Here is a 15,502-nt window from a genome sequence, read left to right as displayed (position 1 = left end):
AATATATCAACCAAGAACTGGCTGAACTCAACAAGCTACTGTACGACAGAGAGATATAAATATACGCGTCTTAAGAACAGCTGTCCACACTGCCCTCTACAGGTTGAAGCAGTTATGGAAACGTTGAGTCTGCATTTGAAAATGACTCTTTAGTTTAGAGCTCCCTCTTGTGGCTAAGTTACAACGACATGTTTATTTTATTTTTACTGTATGTGTTACTTTTAATTGCAATTTTTTTAGCCCTCTTTTGTCCTTTCTCTCTAAAGACAAGAAATGCATTTTCCTCAAGATAAGACAAAAACAAAACAAAACAAAACAAAAATAATCTCTAAAGTTGTCCATGTGAGCCACACGGGTTTATGTTTCTGCGTCAGACTGCTCTTTCGCACAGCAGCTGCTTTTGGCGCAGATGTGCAAATACTTTCCAAGTGGACTGCAACCGGGATGGCGGTCAGGTTTGCGAAGATTAATCATTACACACTGACCTTGTAAGAGTATGGGACCCTGAAGCCCAACTCGAAAGAGTATGAAACATTTCATTTCATATCCAGAGACTTTTAAAACAAAAGTAGCTGAACCCTTTAATTTCCTGTTTTAAAGGCGGAACTTTAGAGCACCAAGCGCAACTTTCCGAGCTTTGCTCTGAAGGAATCACCTTGAGGCTTGTGTCGCCGCGGCTCTCCGCGCCTCCCCTACGCCAGCCTCTATATTTAGGCTGCTTGTTGTGGCGCTGGTCAGCTGGGACCTTCAGCAGGACACGCCTCTGGATTGAATGGAGCGCACCGTGCGTAAAGTCCAGACCGCAGCAGATCCAAACTTTGTCGCTTCTTTTGGGTGTCGATTGGTTTTGGTATCGGCATTAGTTCGTCGGAGACTATAAATGCAGCGATGACTCGAGAGGAGGACCTGATCCGGATCGCCAAAAAGCTAGACAAGATGGTGTCTAGAAATAACACGGTGAGGCTGTATTTTGACACCCGGTGGCGCTTTGTCACCTCGTGCTGCAGCAGGGAAGGCCCAGAAAGGACTCCCGCATAAAACTGAAGTTTACTCTGAAGAGGAGTTTGGTTTTAGTCTAACTCGATGGGAGTCAGACTGCATGAGTGGAACAAACGCGTGTCTGTTCTGTAACAAACGATCGACAGGTGTTTGCGGGCTTCCATCTGTTTTTTTTTTTTTTTTTTTTTTGCAGCCCCCTCGGTGTGTAGCTGCACGGCTTAAGCTTGGACAGTTTGACTTGACACTTTTTTTTTTTTGCTTTTACATATCATTCCCCGATCGTCTCATTTCGGCCTGTGCAACAGAAAGTAAACAGCGCGGCCTGTTGATTTACAGTAGCCCCGTAGTGCCTGAGTGTTGTGTCTGCTTCTGCAAAAAAAAAAAAAAAAAGATAAAGTTTCTTGGCGCTCCTACAGTCCTGCAGAAACGTTTAGCAAGTCTCAACGCGGCTGACTTAACCCTGTGTCGTTAAGTTAACTACGCGAGCTTTATGCATTTTCTCACTTTGTTTGCTGAGACAGTACAGAAGTGAAAGTGTTTTTACCCACCAAGCAAAAAAAAAAAAAAATCTCTTTAAATGGCGCCCGGTTGAGTGTATGCAGATCTCTGTTTACTCTGCCATTGCATGTTTGCAGTGCATTCAACGAGTATCGCAGGGTTAAAGCAACTGTAATGTCTTCTGTGAATGCAGGAGGGTGCCATCGACCTGCTGAAGGAGTTGAAAGGCTTCAATATGACACTGAAGCTTCTCCAGGTAAACTATATGACTGCTGTTCATCCAAAAGTCTGGCAACAACATGGAGGCGTAAGGAAGTTCAAAATACCTTTTTTTTTTGTTGTTGTTGTTGCTGCAGGAAACAAGAATTGGCATGTCTGTGAACAACATCAGGAAGCACTGCAGAGACGAAGAAGTTATCTCTTTGGCAAAAGTCCTCATTAAAGACTGGAAGAGACTTCTGGGTGAGAACATCTAACCGGACACGCAGTTTCTGGACTAACTAAATCCTTAATATGCAGGTCTGTAATAATTACAGTATTACAGACAAGTTACTAATACTTCAGCAAAGGAAAGTCATCTATTACAACGATTTATACTATTTTAGTGGGTACAGCAGAAGTCAAAATGTTAAAATCAGAATATTACACAAGATCAATAAAAATAACTTCTAAACTATTTAGAAATGTCAACCTGCTGGTTATGATACGAATCATAAATACTTGGTTGGAACTCCTTTTGTATGAATTACTGCATCAGTGCAGCTCGGCATGGAGGCGATAAGCCTGACGTTTCTAGAAGCCCAAGGTTGCTGCAGCCTGTGCCGATACTTGATCACTTTTACCTGAAAACCAGGCTTTGGATTACAAAGCAGCAGTCTAGTTTGTTGTGTCCTATGCCCAGGTAAGGTACTGATACCCTTTTGATACTACATTAGTTGTAGGCCATGTTCTGGAGACGACTGTCCTTGGTGGCTCTTGAAGCTTTACTCCGGCCTTCATTCCCTGTGAATCTTCTCAAAACTCTTGAGTGTACTTTGCTTCTCAAACCTCTGTGGTTATCCCTGTTGCTTTTGCTCTTTATTTTTTAGGTGCCACACTTTTTCTTCCACTCAGCTTCTACTTAATGTGCTTGTGTTCAGCATTGTGGGATCAGGTAGTTCCCAATGACACCGTGCGGCTTCCCTCCCTGTGGAGGGTGTCGTTGACTGCTTGCTGGACATCTGTCAAGTCAGCTGTCTTCCCCACGATGCTACATAACATTTCTGTATTAAGTTTTTTTTGGGGGTGGGAGGTTGTATTTGTCTTATATAAGCTTCTAATTTTCTTTTCTTTTTTTAAATATTTGGTTTTCATTTGCTGTGAGCCATAATACACTGCTCAAAAAAAATAAAGGGAACACTTAAACAACACAATATAACTCCAAGTAAATCAAACTTCTGTGAAATCAAACTGTCCACTTAGGAAGCAACACTGATTGACAACGGGGACCCTCGTGGGGTCAATCAGTGTTGCTTCCTAAGTGGACAGTTTGATTTCACAGAAGTTTGATTTACTTGGAGTTATATTGTGTTGTTTACGTGTTCCCTTTATTTTTTTGAGCAGTATATTTCAAATGAACAGAAGTAAATCATTGACGTTTATTGCTCCATGTTTAATAAATCAGTATAATAATTAAATTATTGCCATTTTCTGATTTTCACCTGCATTCTGAGGCTGAATTATCTGCCTTTCTGTCTCCCTTTCACTCTGCCAGACTCTGGAAATTCTCACTCTGAGAAAGTTGACGAACTGAAGAATGGTTTGGACGCCAGGAAACCTGCAGCAGCTACAAACAGCTCCTCCTCAGAGCCACAGAGCAGGTCAGTCTGATGGCGTTTGGAAACACAAGCTGCGTTATGCTGATATTGCATCATATGGACTGGATGTACATTATGATAGAAGGTTCTGTCAGAAGCAGCACATGTGCAACCTGTGTTTTTATCAAACCCAAGATGGGCAAATTATTTTTCTCTGGTGGAATAAAAAGAACGCAGCCATGGAGACAGTCATCAGTTTTTGTTCATAGCTAAATATGAAAACAATCCACGAAAAACAAAAGCAAACACTTCATTCACAATCTGCACAGATAAAATAATCTGATTGGTGGGAACCAATGCGCCATCTAGTGGTAACAGATACTTAATCCACCGAGAAGCAGAACAACTGTCTTGAATAAACTGAATACGCTCAACATATCAGTCAAAACAAATACATATTTAAAAGTAACATTTCACACATTCAGCTAAATATGTGGTTCAATAAAGGTGTTAATAGAAAAAAAAGATCATAATACATTTTACTTATAAGTACCTTTCAAGATTTGTAAGATCGCTTCATACCAACAACATTAAAACAACACATTGTGAACAAAGGTAGAACATGATACAAGGAGAAAAACATATAAAATACAAGTCAGAGTTTGTGTGATGCTTGAGAAGGTGGAGTGTGCCATGCTGGTTTGAACAGGTGAGTTTTGAAGAGTCTTTTATTCTGTCAAAAGTTGAACAATTTGTTCACTTCTCATTTCTCATTTGTCCTCAACATCAGGGGAGTTCAAACTTTTCCCTGAACTGTAAAGTTGACTGTGTTCAGTTGTTAATTAAAAACTCAAACATTAGTTGTATATTTCTTTCTGGTTTTTTTTGTTTTGTTTTGTTTGCCAGAGATCAACTAAACATTATTCTACTGAAAAGGACAACAAAAATCTCATTTTTGTAGACAATGTTTTTGTAACTTGTGCTGGATCAGACAAGTGAAAAGGATCTGAAATTGTTGCCTCATTAAAAGAAAGAAAATATTATTATTTCCAACATTTTGGATTTGTTTCTTATTGACTATTCTCAACAACAAGAATAGGATACAAGTCACCTTTTCTTCAGAAATTGTTGCTCCAACTTATCAATTGCCCGTTGTGGTCGGGCCAATTTGTAACATTCTCCGATTGAATGTCTACAAATATCAATTTCTTGTCCTAAAGTTTATCTGGGTGTGCGTTCGTGTATAATACGGGAGGCAAACTGACACAATATTTATCTCAGTTATACTTAGTTAAAAATATTCCCTCAAGACACATTCTTCACACTCCTCCACCATTAGTCCCTTATTCCCTCAGGTGTTTTGAAAGCGGCTGAAACCTGGAACAGCTCCGCAGCTGTGAGACCAACCATGAAAACCTTGGGCTCCATAGATAAGAGGCGAAACTCGAAAGAAAAACTCCAAATCACAAGGACAGAGTGAGACCTGAAGAGTCTCAGATGTTTTAGTTCCCAGCCTTTTAGCAGGGCTTCAATATTACTGAAGGTATTTAAGATACTCTAGAAATAATCACCTGCAGGGAAACTACTTTACGCAACAAATGCAACAATTTCTCTGCTTAAAAGGGCTTTTCAAAAAGGTATTCATTATGTTAACTTCTATTTGTGATTTTATGTCTGAGGCCAACATTAACACATTTAGCCCCGCTGAGTGAATACTTTGAGAAACAATTTTCTTTTTTTAATTACTCATAGGGAGAAAATGAGGAGACTTCCAAAAGCAATTGGTTGTGCCGGATTTTATTTAGGGGTACCAAACTAAAGAGGACTCAATATAAATGCACTTTTTAGATTTTTATTTTATTTTTAGATCTTTATTTGCAAAAAGTCATGTATGTTATGCCTCATTTTTGCAGTTATGTATTATGTTTTAGTCTGTCACATAAAGTCCAGCTTTAACACAATACAAAGCAACGACACAGGAGGACAGCAGCCTTTCCTGAGTATGAAATACTCCAAAGTGGAGGAAAAAAAAACAACCTTTACCTCTTTACAAGAGGTAAACTATGTGTTTCTTTTAGTCACAGGAGGCTGGAGGCCAAACTGAAACATGAATCAGATTCTGACAAAAGCAGGAATGAAAAACACAACGACAACCACATAAACAAAGAGAGGCATGCGGACGATCCCGGGGTGGATGGAAAACACCTCGAAGGACAGCAAAGTGAGAAACACCTTCAAGAAATCAGAGCAGAGAAACAAACACCTGCAGCGAATCCCAAACCGGGAACGGATAACAAGAAAGAGAGGCACGCACCAGACCTGCAGAGTGGAAAACACGAGTCGGACCCAGTCAAGCACAGATCGCTGGAGGATTTGAAGAAGACGAGAGACGCAGAGCTGATAAAGAAAGAGAAACCCTCCGAGGAGCCTAGGAGATACGCAGACGACGGGAAGGAGGATAAAAGCAGAGCGGAAAGCAGACACGAGTGGCCTGTCGGCCCACCTCAGAGAGGGAAGCCCACTGAAGCTCACAAGCTAATCTTTGAAAGGTGAGCAGCCGTTGGCCCAAACACTGACGCTTGCAGCTCACAGAGGATTCCCCAAAACTTCAGGCTGAACTATTAATTTCAGGAGAGGAGTGCTGGACAGCAGCGTACTGTACCCCACCCGCTTCCCCTCCCCCCCTCGACCCGCTCGGCCTCTTCTGCCCGTCAAACGTCCGTCTCTGGACTCGAAAAAAGACACCAGGTCAGGAACCCTGTCTGAGCCGGTCGCGCGCTAACCTGCCCACGCTGCTAACCGCATGACTCAACAGGCTCCGAGCTCCTCACACGTCCCGACACCAGCCCTCACTGTTGTACACCTGGAGGCTCTGCTGTGCGTGGCGCATGCCGCGGTGTGTGTTTACCTGTTCGGACAGAGCAGCGCGCTGCTGCGCCTGTTGTGGTACAGGTCTTGTGAGAAATTCTGTTCCCCTGTGAAAATCTGTTCCCCCGGCTCACATCTGTGCTGTTGTTGTGATGTGCGAGCAGGAAGGACGGTAAAGAGTCTTCCTCTCGACACCCTCACTCTCAACCGGGCTCTCCGCCACCAAAACGACCCGCGGCGGAAGTCAAGAAAGAGAGGTCAGGCATGCACGTGGCGCATGTTTTTTTTTTTGTTGAAATATTTGTTTCACTGTGCAAAAATGAAATGAACCCAAACTGGTTTTCAACATCAGGAAGGTTCCACCGGACCCAAATGCTCCGATAGCTCCTCTTCCCTTCCACCTCCATCCTCCTCCGCCGAGGTTAGGCTCTGCATGCCTGCCTGTGTGTGATACTTGCCGCTTCACCGCCTTGAACTTTTTCACATTTCGTTACGATCACAAACCCGAAATTATTTTAGCGACTGTACGTGAAAGACGTCAAGCCTGAATATGTTTTATGGATTCGTTTTGATCACACTGACTGCTGTAATCGGAGGGAAAAAAAGAGGAAAAACGGGAGATGAGTAGAAAATCTTGGCACCGTTTGAAGCTATCAATGCCAGAACCGTTTGTTAGGAGGAAAATGGGCAAATTGGCTGTAAGGGAAACTGTTACCACAGCCAAGTTTTACAAGCCTTCTCTAACCAGGCAGAGCAAGTCTTGTCTTGACGACTCTGGTCCTTTCTGTTTGTCCCAATAGAGCTCCTCATGGGTCTCTGCTTGCCTGGATGGCACAACCAATCAGAGGTCTGTTAATTGGACAGCTGCTTCACAAAAACAATGTGGTTGAATTATTTTTATCCATATCCTGAAGCCCAGATCCAAACTACAACCCGTCACTTCAGATACCAGAAGTCATGATTGGTCCGTTTTTATTCTGCCATTTTTCTAAGCCATTAAATTGAATAGAAGACAGATTTACACTCAAGGTTTAACACAGTTCATAGTCAATATTAAAACTCTGACTTACCGTTTAGTTATAAGGTTTTTAATTTTCTAATTTTGCAAAATGCAATGATTTATTAACAATACATTTTTGACACGTATTGACAGGCATTCAGACCCGACGTATTTAGCAAAGTGAGCTTCGTCAAAAGGCGTAAAAAGGTCAAATCTAACTCGTCCGTCTGCACGTCGTAGACCAACACAATGTCATGGGAGTTTTAGCGGAAAACCCCAACATTGGGGTTGTAATGTGGCGAAATTGTGAAAACGTTCAAGGGGTACGAGTGATGCAGAAATCCGTCACGTCGTCCTCGTTCCGAAGTGGCTGAAAAGTGTTTGTCTCGTTTAGAAAAGAGCCTCCTGATCCCAACGCGCCCCTTCCTCCTCTCCCGCTCCACCTCCATCCCCCCGCTGCTCCTCCGAAGCGCCCCTCTGTGGACGGGGGCAAGGACAGAGAGAGGTCTGGGCCAGATGTTGCTGCCTTGACGTACCAGAGTGAAACAGTCAAGGACGACGCAGTACAATTCAACACAGAGTTTCCCTCTTTGTGAGTTGAATCCTTGTGTTGTTTGCAGCAGCAGGAAGCCGTCCTCAGACTCGAAGCCTCTGCCCCAGAAAAAGTCCGCAGATTGCGTGAAGAAGGACAGGTCTGCTTTCTGTCAAACCCCGACGTGTGTTTGTGACAATATTAGTCCGATCTGATCGGTGATTTCAGATTTTATCGCTTGTTTCTTGTGATAAATTGAAAGCCATTTCCAGAATGAATTTATCTGCAGGTATTCTGCAGTTGAGGCGATTCTTTACAGCTATTTTAATTTAACAGGAAAGATTCAGATGATGGCAAAGCATCTAAGAAACTGTCAGATGACACCAAGAGAGAAAGGTTGGAAGCTCATTAACTGTGCATGTCAAAGTGAATGTGGGGCGTTCCTACTTTGACATATTATTATTATTATTATTCTTATTAGCAACTTAAACTCTACAACTGAAATTAGTGCAAAATCTCACATTTTCTTGTCAGGAAAGATTCTTCTGACTCTAAACCACCCTCTACCAAAAAGCCCGCCATCGAGGCCAAAAAAGAAAAGCACAGGTGTGCAGGAGTGTGTGCAGAATCAAATGTGCACTTTTTCACAGAAAGGTGTGTCTAATTATCGGTGTTTTTGTGGCAGGAAGGATTCCAGTGAACTGAAGCCAAGCCAACCTGCAAAAGGCCATTCCACTGACTCCAAATCCGTCAGGTACGAAACGCATTCAAACGTAAATCTAACATAAAGAGAGTACGTCAAAATGATGGATTCGGATCGGTCCCGTATGCACTCTAAACTTGTCTCTGCGTAGACGCGAGTCCACCGACTCAAAGAGAAGCAGCTCACCTCCAGCAAAGAAGATATCAAGTGAAAGGTAAACATTGTGGCTTGTAATTTGTAGACGCCGTGCGTGCTAATGTCTCGCGCTAATTGATTAGGTGGTCAAATGAAGGGGTGACAAAAGTCTGGAGTTGTGTTTAGGATTTTTCCATCCATTTCATGCCTGTAACCCCTACTGTCACATACTGCACGGTGTCTTGTAATATTCAGATGGATTAAAGGATAGGAAGTTTAAACAAGCATCATTCAAAGACCACTTCAATAGATCACAGTAAAGTTTAGTTCTGACAGCGATTTAAAACGTTTGCACAATGATGTGTTTCTCAGGAGAGAGTCTTTAGGCTCGAAGCCTCTTGGACAACCACAGAGGAAACAGTCTACTGACAGCCTGGAAAGGTACTTAACTGTTGGGATAGAAACTGTTACAAATGACGTTGGCCACGTGTGACTTTATTTTAAATGGAGAAAAAAAAGTGAGTGATTTCATTTTATGAAATATCCTTGGTTTAAAAAAACATCAATAAATCGGCAGAGTAATCTTCCAGAGCTTTTTAGTCCTAAAGCATCCTTTCCCCCCCACACCCCCAACAGGAAGGGTAAAACCGAAGCGCCCAGAACTCCCACCACCCCGACCAGTCCGCTGTCACCCAGCTTCAGCTCTCCGGGGGGTCCTCTGTCCCCTCACCTGGCTACTGGAGACTCCGTTAGAGACAAGTGCATTGAGATGCTGGCAGCTGCCCTGCGGACAGACAGTGAGGCTCAAACCTCTCTGTAGACTACTGAAGCCTCGGAGGTGATCACTGCGCTGACTAATTCGCTCTGCGTTTCACAGATGACTACAAAGATTTTGGAGCAAACTGCGACGGCATGGCAGCAGAGATTGAGGATCATATCCTTTGCTTACGTCTCATCACTGCTGAGTTCTTATTTTACTAATTGGTGGTAGATAAAAATGTAGATCTTACTGTTGGACCTTAACTGAGTGAGTTCACATATCTACCAGGAGATCAGGGCCACAGACATGAAGTACAAGAACCGAGTCCGGAGCCGCATCAGCAACCTGAAGGACCCCAAGAACCCGGGACTTCGCAGAAACGTCCTGGCCGGCAGCATTGAGTTGAGCCGCATCGCCAGCATGTCTGCTGAGGTAGTTCGCTGTCACGCAGTGTCCGCCTCCAGTTTCCCTCCCCACCCCCTCTTTAGTTTCTATCCTCGCTGTAGGCCACATGTTCTCCTGCTCACTGTGTTGTGTCCAGGAAATGGCCAGTGATGAGCTGAAGCAGCTGAGGAACGTCCTAACCCAGGAGGCCATCAGGGAGCACCAGATGGCCAAAACCGGTGGGACCACCACAGACCTGCTGCAATGCGGCAAATGCAAGAAGAAGAACTGCACCTACAACCAGGTAAACGGGGGCTGCTTTTACAACTTAAACCGGCCGCCACAAAGGAAATGGAGGCAAGATGACATGATAATTACGAGTCGCTGTCGCTTCCTCTTCCATGCTTCCATTAAAAGAGGAACCGAGCTTTGGTTTTCTGTTTGGTGTTACACCTAAATGTTTTACATCATCAAACAAATGCTAGGATCAGACAAAGATAGCCTAATTTAATCCAAAGTGACGTCTTGAAATTATGATCTTCCATATTTAGGGGAGGAAAAAAAAAACTACCCACACCTACCTACCTGACCATGTGAGAAAAGGCTAATAACCGACTATGTCACTCATAACATGATCCGTAATCAAGCATTTGGAATAACTTGTGTCTTTCGCTTTGTTGTGGAGGAAGTGAAAGACTTCCTTGTATGTTGGCAGAATTATTCTAACTCGGCTAGGGGGTGCACATTTTCAGAACCTTCATTTAAAAATGAAAGATTTTGTATTTTTGGAGCTGTTCAAAGGTGAGCTCTCTTGAGCTCAGTTAACCTGATGACCAGGACTTTCTTCTGACGGAGAACAGACTGCATGCTAACGTCACTCACAGCTCGTCGTTCTAAAAGCAGCAGAGAAGTTTGACACCCTATAACACCTTTTTCTGAAATATGTTTGTTTTGCGATGAGTTTTTTGCTCCTGTCCACCTGTCTGGGATTTGGTTATTTTCTTCTCTGTAGCCCTCCTTTCTGTTTTTCTGGTCTCTGGTGTGTCTGGTTCCTGTCATGATTCTGAACGTTGTGTTTGGATCTGTATTTATTCTGGTTTTTGTGTTGCTATTCCTTGTGTATCATTTTTTTCCCTGGTTGCATTGTTTGCATATAGATTTGTTATTGTTTTTCTCGGCTCATCAGTTTGCTTCATGCGCAGCTCTTTTGGAGTCTGTTGATTATACTCACCTGGCTTCCACTTCTTTCATCACTCATCTGTATTTATACGTTTGCTCACTTTGTTCCTCTCCAGATTCTTTTCTAGGTTTTCATTCCACTTTATTTTAGGTGATCACTTATTACTTTCAATATAAACTACTTTCGCTCATTGTATCTCTCCTCCTTTCAGGTGCAGACCCGCAGCGCTGATGAGCCGATGACCACATTTGTCCTCTGCAATGAGTGTGGCAACCGCTGGAAGGTAGGCCTTTAATCTGATTCGCAAACTTTTCTACTTAAAAAAACTAAAACATGTTCAAAATTGTTTCTCTTTCTGTTTGTTTTTAAATTTCAGTTCTGCTGATGCCTTCAGAGGTGAAGCTATTCTTCTCAGAGGCCCTGGATTGCTTCTTGCCCATAACTGGACGAGAAAAAGTTAGCAAACCACTGTAGATGATGGATTCAACAAAAAACGTTCTTGCAATTTTTACTAGAGATTTTTTTAGATTTATGAGCATGGATAAATAAAGTTGGAATACAGTGGATTGGACGACGGCTTAATCATGAAATCCACATGGTTGTAAATGAATAGTAATTAGGATCTTGGACCTAATTAACAGGACACGTTAATCTCTTTAACATGCCATGCAATACAATAGCCGTTTATTTTGTATATACATATATCTTCCAATAAAACCACATAAATAAAAACTCTCTGAAGTATCATTTAAGAAAAAAAAAAGATTGTAAATTGCCATTGCTGTGTTTGATGTGTACAAACTGCATGTCAACTTTATAGTGTTTTTTTTTTTTTTGCTCATGCAACAGAGTCGTTAGATTTCACAAGAAACGTAATGGAGGCCTAGAAGTACGTTTTTTGTTTGTTTTTTCTCCAAAAAGTTACTCAGGTAAATGTAACTGAATAAATACTTAAAGCAAAATAAAAGCTACATCATGGTGGCCAAACAATTCATTCATCTGAATTAATTGGACTCTGCTTTGGGAAGTTGCCACTGGTTTGCTCATCTTCTTCACGTTGGTCAAAGTTGTGACACCTGGAATTTTTTTCAACCTCACCAACATTTTCTACTATATGTAAGAGTATGTCTATATATATTTCTGTTCCTTTTTCTCCCAGGAAAGGACAGTAGGTGGCGATAGTTCCCAGGAACCTAAAACAAACCTGCTGCAGACACAGCCACTCAAAAAAATACATTGATCTTTTACCACTGTGCTACAAATGATACAATTTGTGTCTCATTTAAGACCAGGTGGAGAAAAAAGCAAATAGAAGTGCTGGTGAAATTTAGTCACATTTTCAAAGGGAGGATAGAGAAAGCATCTTCCTTTTCAAGCTTCAGTAATCTAACTATGCTCCATCTGTCCTCTGGAAAACCTGTGGATGGTAATTATGTAACACTTGTTACTGCGTTTATATATATATATAGTTTTTTTTGTTGAAAACAGAAAAAAGGAGGCTGCCCTACGCAAGTATCCACCATCTGTCTTAACGCGATTAGAAACGCATTCATTTGCTTTGTCTGCATCATTTCTGCCATTAAAAAACCCTCTGCTGATCAGCAGGCGAAGACGCCATTAACACTGACTCAGCTGTGTGCCAGTGCTTTATGCACGACGCCCTTTAAACTTTAAATCTTCTGGAAAATGCTGTGTGAATTTCAGCTTGACTTGACAGGAAAAAAAACCCAAAACCTACAGCTGACTCCATTAACTAGCATTCAATTCTGAATATGCTTACAGAAACAGATGATATTATTGACAAAGCCTAAATGTGTTCCCTATTATAATTTGTTAATGGATTCTGCAACATAATTCCCCACATTTTGAGGCAGCTGCTCGGCTCTCTGACCTCTTTTTGTTCGGAACAGTTGGTGATTTCTGGTCAGAAAAGGATAATTTATTCTCCTAGGAATAAACATTATTTCCCCCCCATTCTTTTCCCTGATATAATCCTCATATTGAGAATATTTTCATTTTCAGCACTTTAACATTCAGAAACAACAAAAACTCAAAAATGTCCCCCCAAATCTATTAGCTCTATTAAAATGTTGTCTATTTTTATAGTTTTAGCTAAAAATATATTTTTATATTGCTGCAATCAAAAATCTTTGGGAAAGGAATGCCTGTGAATTACTTTAAAAAAATAAAGTGAATCTTTTGGTCACTCATTTTGTGATACCACAAGGCTCTATTCTTGGACCTCTTTTCTTTCTCATCATTCTTGTTGGTATTTGAAGGCAAACAGGGAGAAAAATAAACTAACAAAACAACTCTAGGATCATAAAAATGAAGGAAAGTAGAGACGCATGAAGAGAAACTGTTGGACTTTACAAAAACTCCCAGCACAAATACTGAGAGGAGAGATTCCTGGTACAAGAACGGGTGAGTTTAAATAATGAATGTGAAACAGTTGTTACGGCAGCAGGGAGGTTAGGCAATGAGGGAGGTGAAGACCGAATAGCAAAGCAGCACAAGGAAAAGACTTGAGACGAATAAAAACATAATGGTACGTTTCAGCTGGGAAACCTGGAACTTTCCTCTGAGAATACTGTAATAACACTATGACGGATTATCCGTCACAGCAACAAGCTTAAATTGAGTGCTCAGAAGCTATCATGGAGAGGTGTGAGTGACTAATTTAAAAAGATTTTGCATAAATAGACATTAATGTCTTAGGAGAAAAGAGGAAAAATTAAAACTGTAGCCAAAAATGTGATTATTTCCGGATCACTGCAAAACTAAATATAAGCTAAAATGTCTGTGGTGCACTTAAGAAATGCAGGGTATTTACATTTAATTGCAATTAAATTGAATTAAAAGTTCTTTCTCCAAATTAAACACAAAATGTCACTTTTAACGACTACTACGTTGTCAAAATTATTCAACCTCTTCATGACGAGCAACTTTAGTGACGCATCCTTTTGTACCTGCTGCCAATGTGATTTATAGCCAGACTCTGCACAGAACTCTCCATTTCTTAATTCCCAGTCAGTGTTTGGTGGATTTGGTGGTAAGTTTGTCATGTTGCAGGATTCAGTTCGGCTTTCAGGGTCTCACATTTTCCTCAAGCTCCATCACATATGCATGGTAGAATTCAAGATGGATAATAAGACGGTGGTGATCTTGCCTGGTCTTGATGCAGCAAAGCTTCCCTAAACCTCAAGACGTCCACTTCTGTGCCTCACAGCTTGTATGAGGTTATGTCCAAACAGGCAACATTTATTTGATGTTAAACATGACATCTGTTTAATATAAAATAACCAAATAATTCAGTTTTAGAGTCATCTGTCTGATGACCAATATTGTGACAGTCATGGCCTTTGTCTAAATTTTCTTTGGCAAACATTAGTCTGACCTTTGTGATTTTCAATGTTTCCTCATTACACACCTCACAGGTGACCCATGTCCTGTCTCGTTCTGATTGGACATGAACTTTCACGCCATGGACTTGGTACTAACCATTTATATCCTGCTATTGGATCAGTTTGCATGAATTCACCACACTGTCAAAGCTGTTTATATGCTTCATACCTCCAATATGTTGTTTCAGCATCGCTTTACAAGAGAACATTAAAGTCTGGGTCATTCTTAATGAAACTGAGGTGATTAAAAGACGATGATATATAATCACGCATTACTCTACCAGCCGTAATTTTAGCTAACAGATGAATTCAGAGGGTGCTCTGTTAAAACCGTTTGAATGAAAAAGAATGTTTCAGGTTATTTTTCTCCTTCCCAAATGTTGTGGAGACAAAGTGTCAGACTCCTCTTTTTCTCCTGCTCCCATAATGGATCTTTAAAGCAGCCGCTCCCTGCCTGCCCAAGCCATTAGCGCTTTGAGAAATTTCTCACTCATCAAAACTATTTTTTCCCTCTTTGAAATCTCGACACTGCTGCACTGCAGCTGGCTGATGGAGTTCACCAACCTTTCTCTTTTGCTGAGAAACTTTTGATGTGAAAACTCGAATCAGACTTTCTAAAGAGGCCTTCACTGGCGTTAAACACATCCACTGTCTAATAGTGGGTCGGCCCGCATTTTCTGCTAAAAAACAGCCTGGGCTCATTGATGCGTGGACCCTGAAGGTGTGCTGTGGTTTCCAGTATTAAAGTGTTGCCAGCAGGGACTCTGGTCTTCTCTGTCAATGCTTACTCAGCACTTCCTATTGACCTTCAACTGGACTGAGTCCTGGGAAATTTGGAGGCCAAGTCAACACCTCAAATGTGTTGTTTTGCTTCTCAGACTAGTACTGAATGTTTTTTGGGAAAAAAGAAAAAAAAAGTTGTTTTTTTAGCGAAAAGCTTCTTTTTTACATGACCAACAGGGAATATCCCGTTAGCAAAAAGATGTACATTTTCTGCATCAATAGTTAGTTTGTACATGTACAAGTGATACACATTGATGGCAAGATCCAACATTTCCCAGCAGCAGAACTTTGCCCAAAGAATCGTCAATTGTGCCTTCCTCTCTAAGAGCATCTTAGTGCAGTTTGTGAAAAAACATAAATAACAAAAAAAACCCAACAACATTATCATTCAAAATACAAAATCAATCTCCATTATCGGTTCGGTTGAAACCACCTACTTGCCACCTTTCACCTGTCCTCC

At 41.4% G+C, this 15,502-nt stretch overlaps 1 protein-coding gene across 5 annotated transcripts; it reads left to right on the top strand.

Moving 5' to 3' along the window:
• The first annotated feature begins 459 nt into the window (after positions 1–459).
• Positions 460–11,847, top strand: tcea3 (transcription elongation factor A (SII), 3). 5 transcript variants are annotated; one of them, XM_081597379.1, is made up of 21 exons: positions 461–957; positions 1,691–1,753; positions 1,854–1,959; positions 3,251–3,356; positions 5,372–5,842; positions 5,925–6,041; positions 6,326–6,418; positions 6,514–6,582; positions 7,556–7,666; positions 7,785–7,853; positions 8,030–8,089; positions 8,228–8,299; positions 8,379–8,447; positions 8,548–8,610; positions 8,904–8,972; positions 9,168–9,328; positions 9,409–9,470; positions 9,574–9,723; positions 9,833–9,979; positions 11,067–11,138; positions 11,232–11,847. In XM_081597379.1, the coding sequence occupies exons 1-21, from the start codon at positions 889–891 to the stop codon at positions 11,238–11,240; spliced, it is 2,208 nt and encodes a 735-aa protein (XP_081453505.1). In that variant the 5' UTR covers positions 461–888; the 3' UTR covers positions 11,241–11,847. The 5 variants fall into 5 exon arrangements, with proteins under 5 accessions (XP_081453503.1, XP_081453505.1, XP_081453504.1 ...); XM_081597378.1 differs by having other exon boundaries at positions 462–957; positions 7,782–7,853; XM_081597377.1 differs by lacking the exon at positions 7,785–7,853 and having other exon boundaries at positions 460–957; positions 7,556–7,753.
• Positions 11,848–15,502: the final 3,655 nt, after the last annotated feature.

The sequence above is a fragment of the Poecilia reticulata genome, chromosome 16, assembly GCF_904066995.2.
Source record: "Poecilia reticulata chromosome 16, P_reticulata-male-v2, whole genome shotgun sequence".
NCBI lineage: Eukaryota > Metazoa > Chordata > Actinopteri > Cyprinodontiformes > Poeciliidae > Poecilia > Poecilia reticulata.
The sequence above is the reverse complement of the archived record's forward strand: the minus strand, read 5'-3'. Positions and strand labels throughout refer to the sequence as shown.

What these genes read in the sequence shown, in the direction of transcription:
- tcea3 (XM_081597377.1), top strand. Translation starts at nt 889, where the DNA reads ATGACTCGAGAGGAGGACCTGATCCGGATCGCCAAAAAGCTAGACAAG. An exon ending in TGGTGTCTAGAAATAACACG is followed by an intron (nt 958 to 1,690) that starts GTGAGGCTGTAT and finishes CTGTGAATGCAG; the next exon opens with GAGGGTGCCATCGACCTGCT. An exon ending in AACACAGAGTTTCCCTCTTT is followed by an intron (nt 7,754 to 8,029) that starts GTGAGTTGAATC and finishes TTAATTTAACAG; the next exon opens with GAAAGATTCAGATGATGGCA.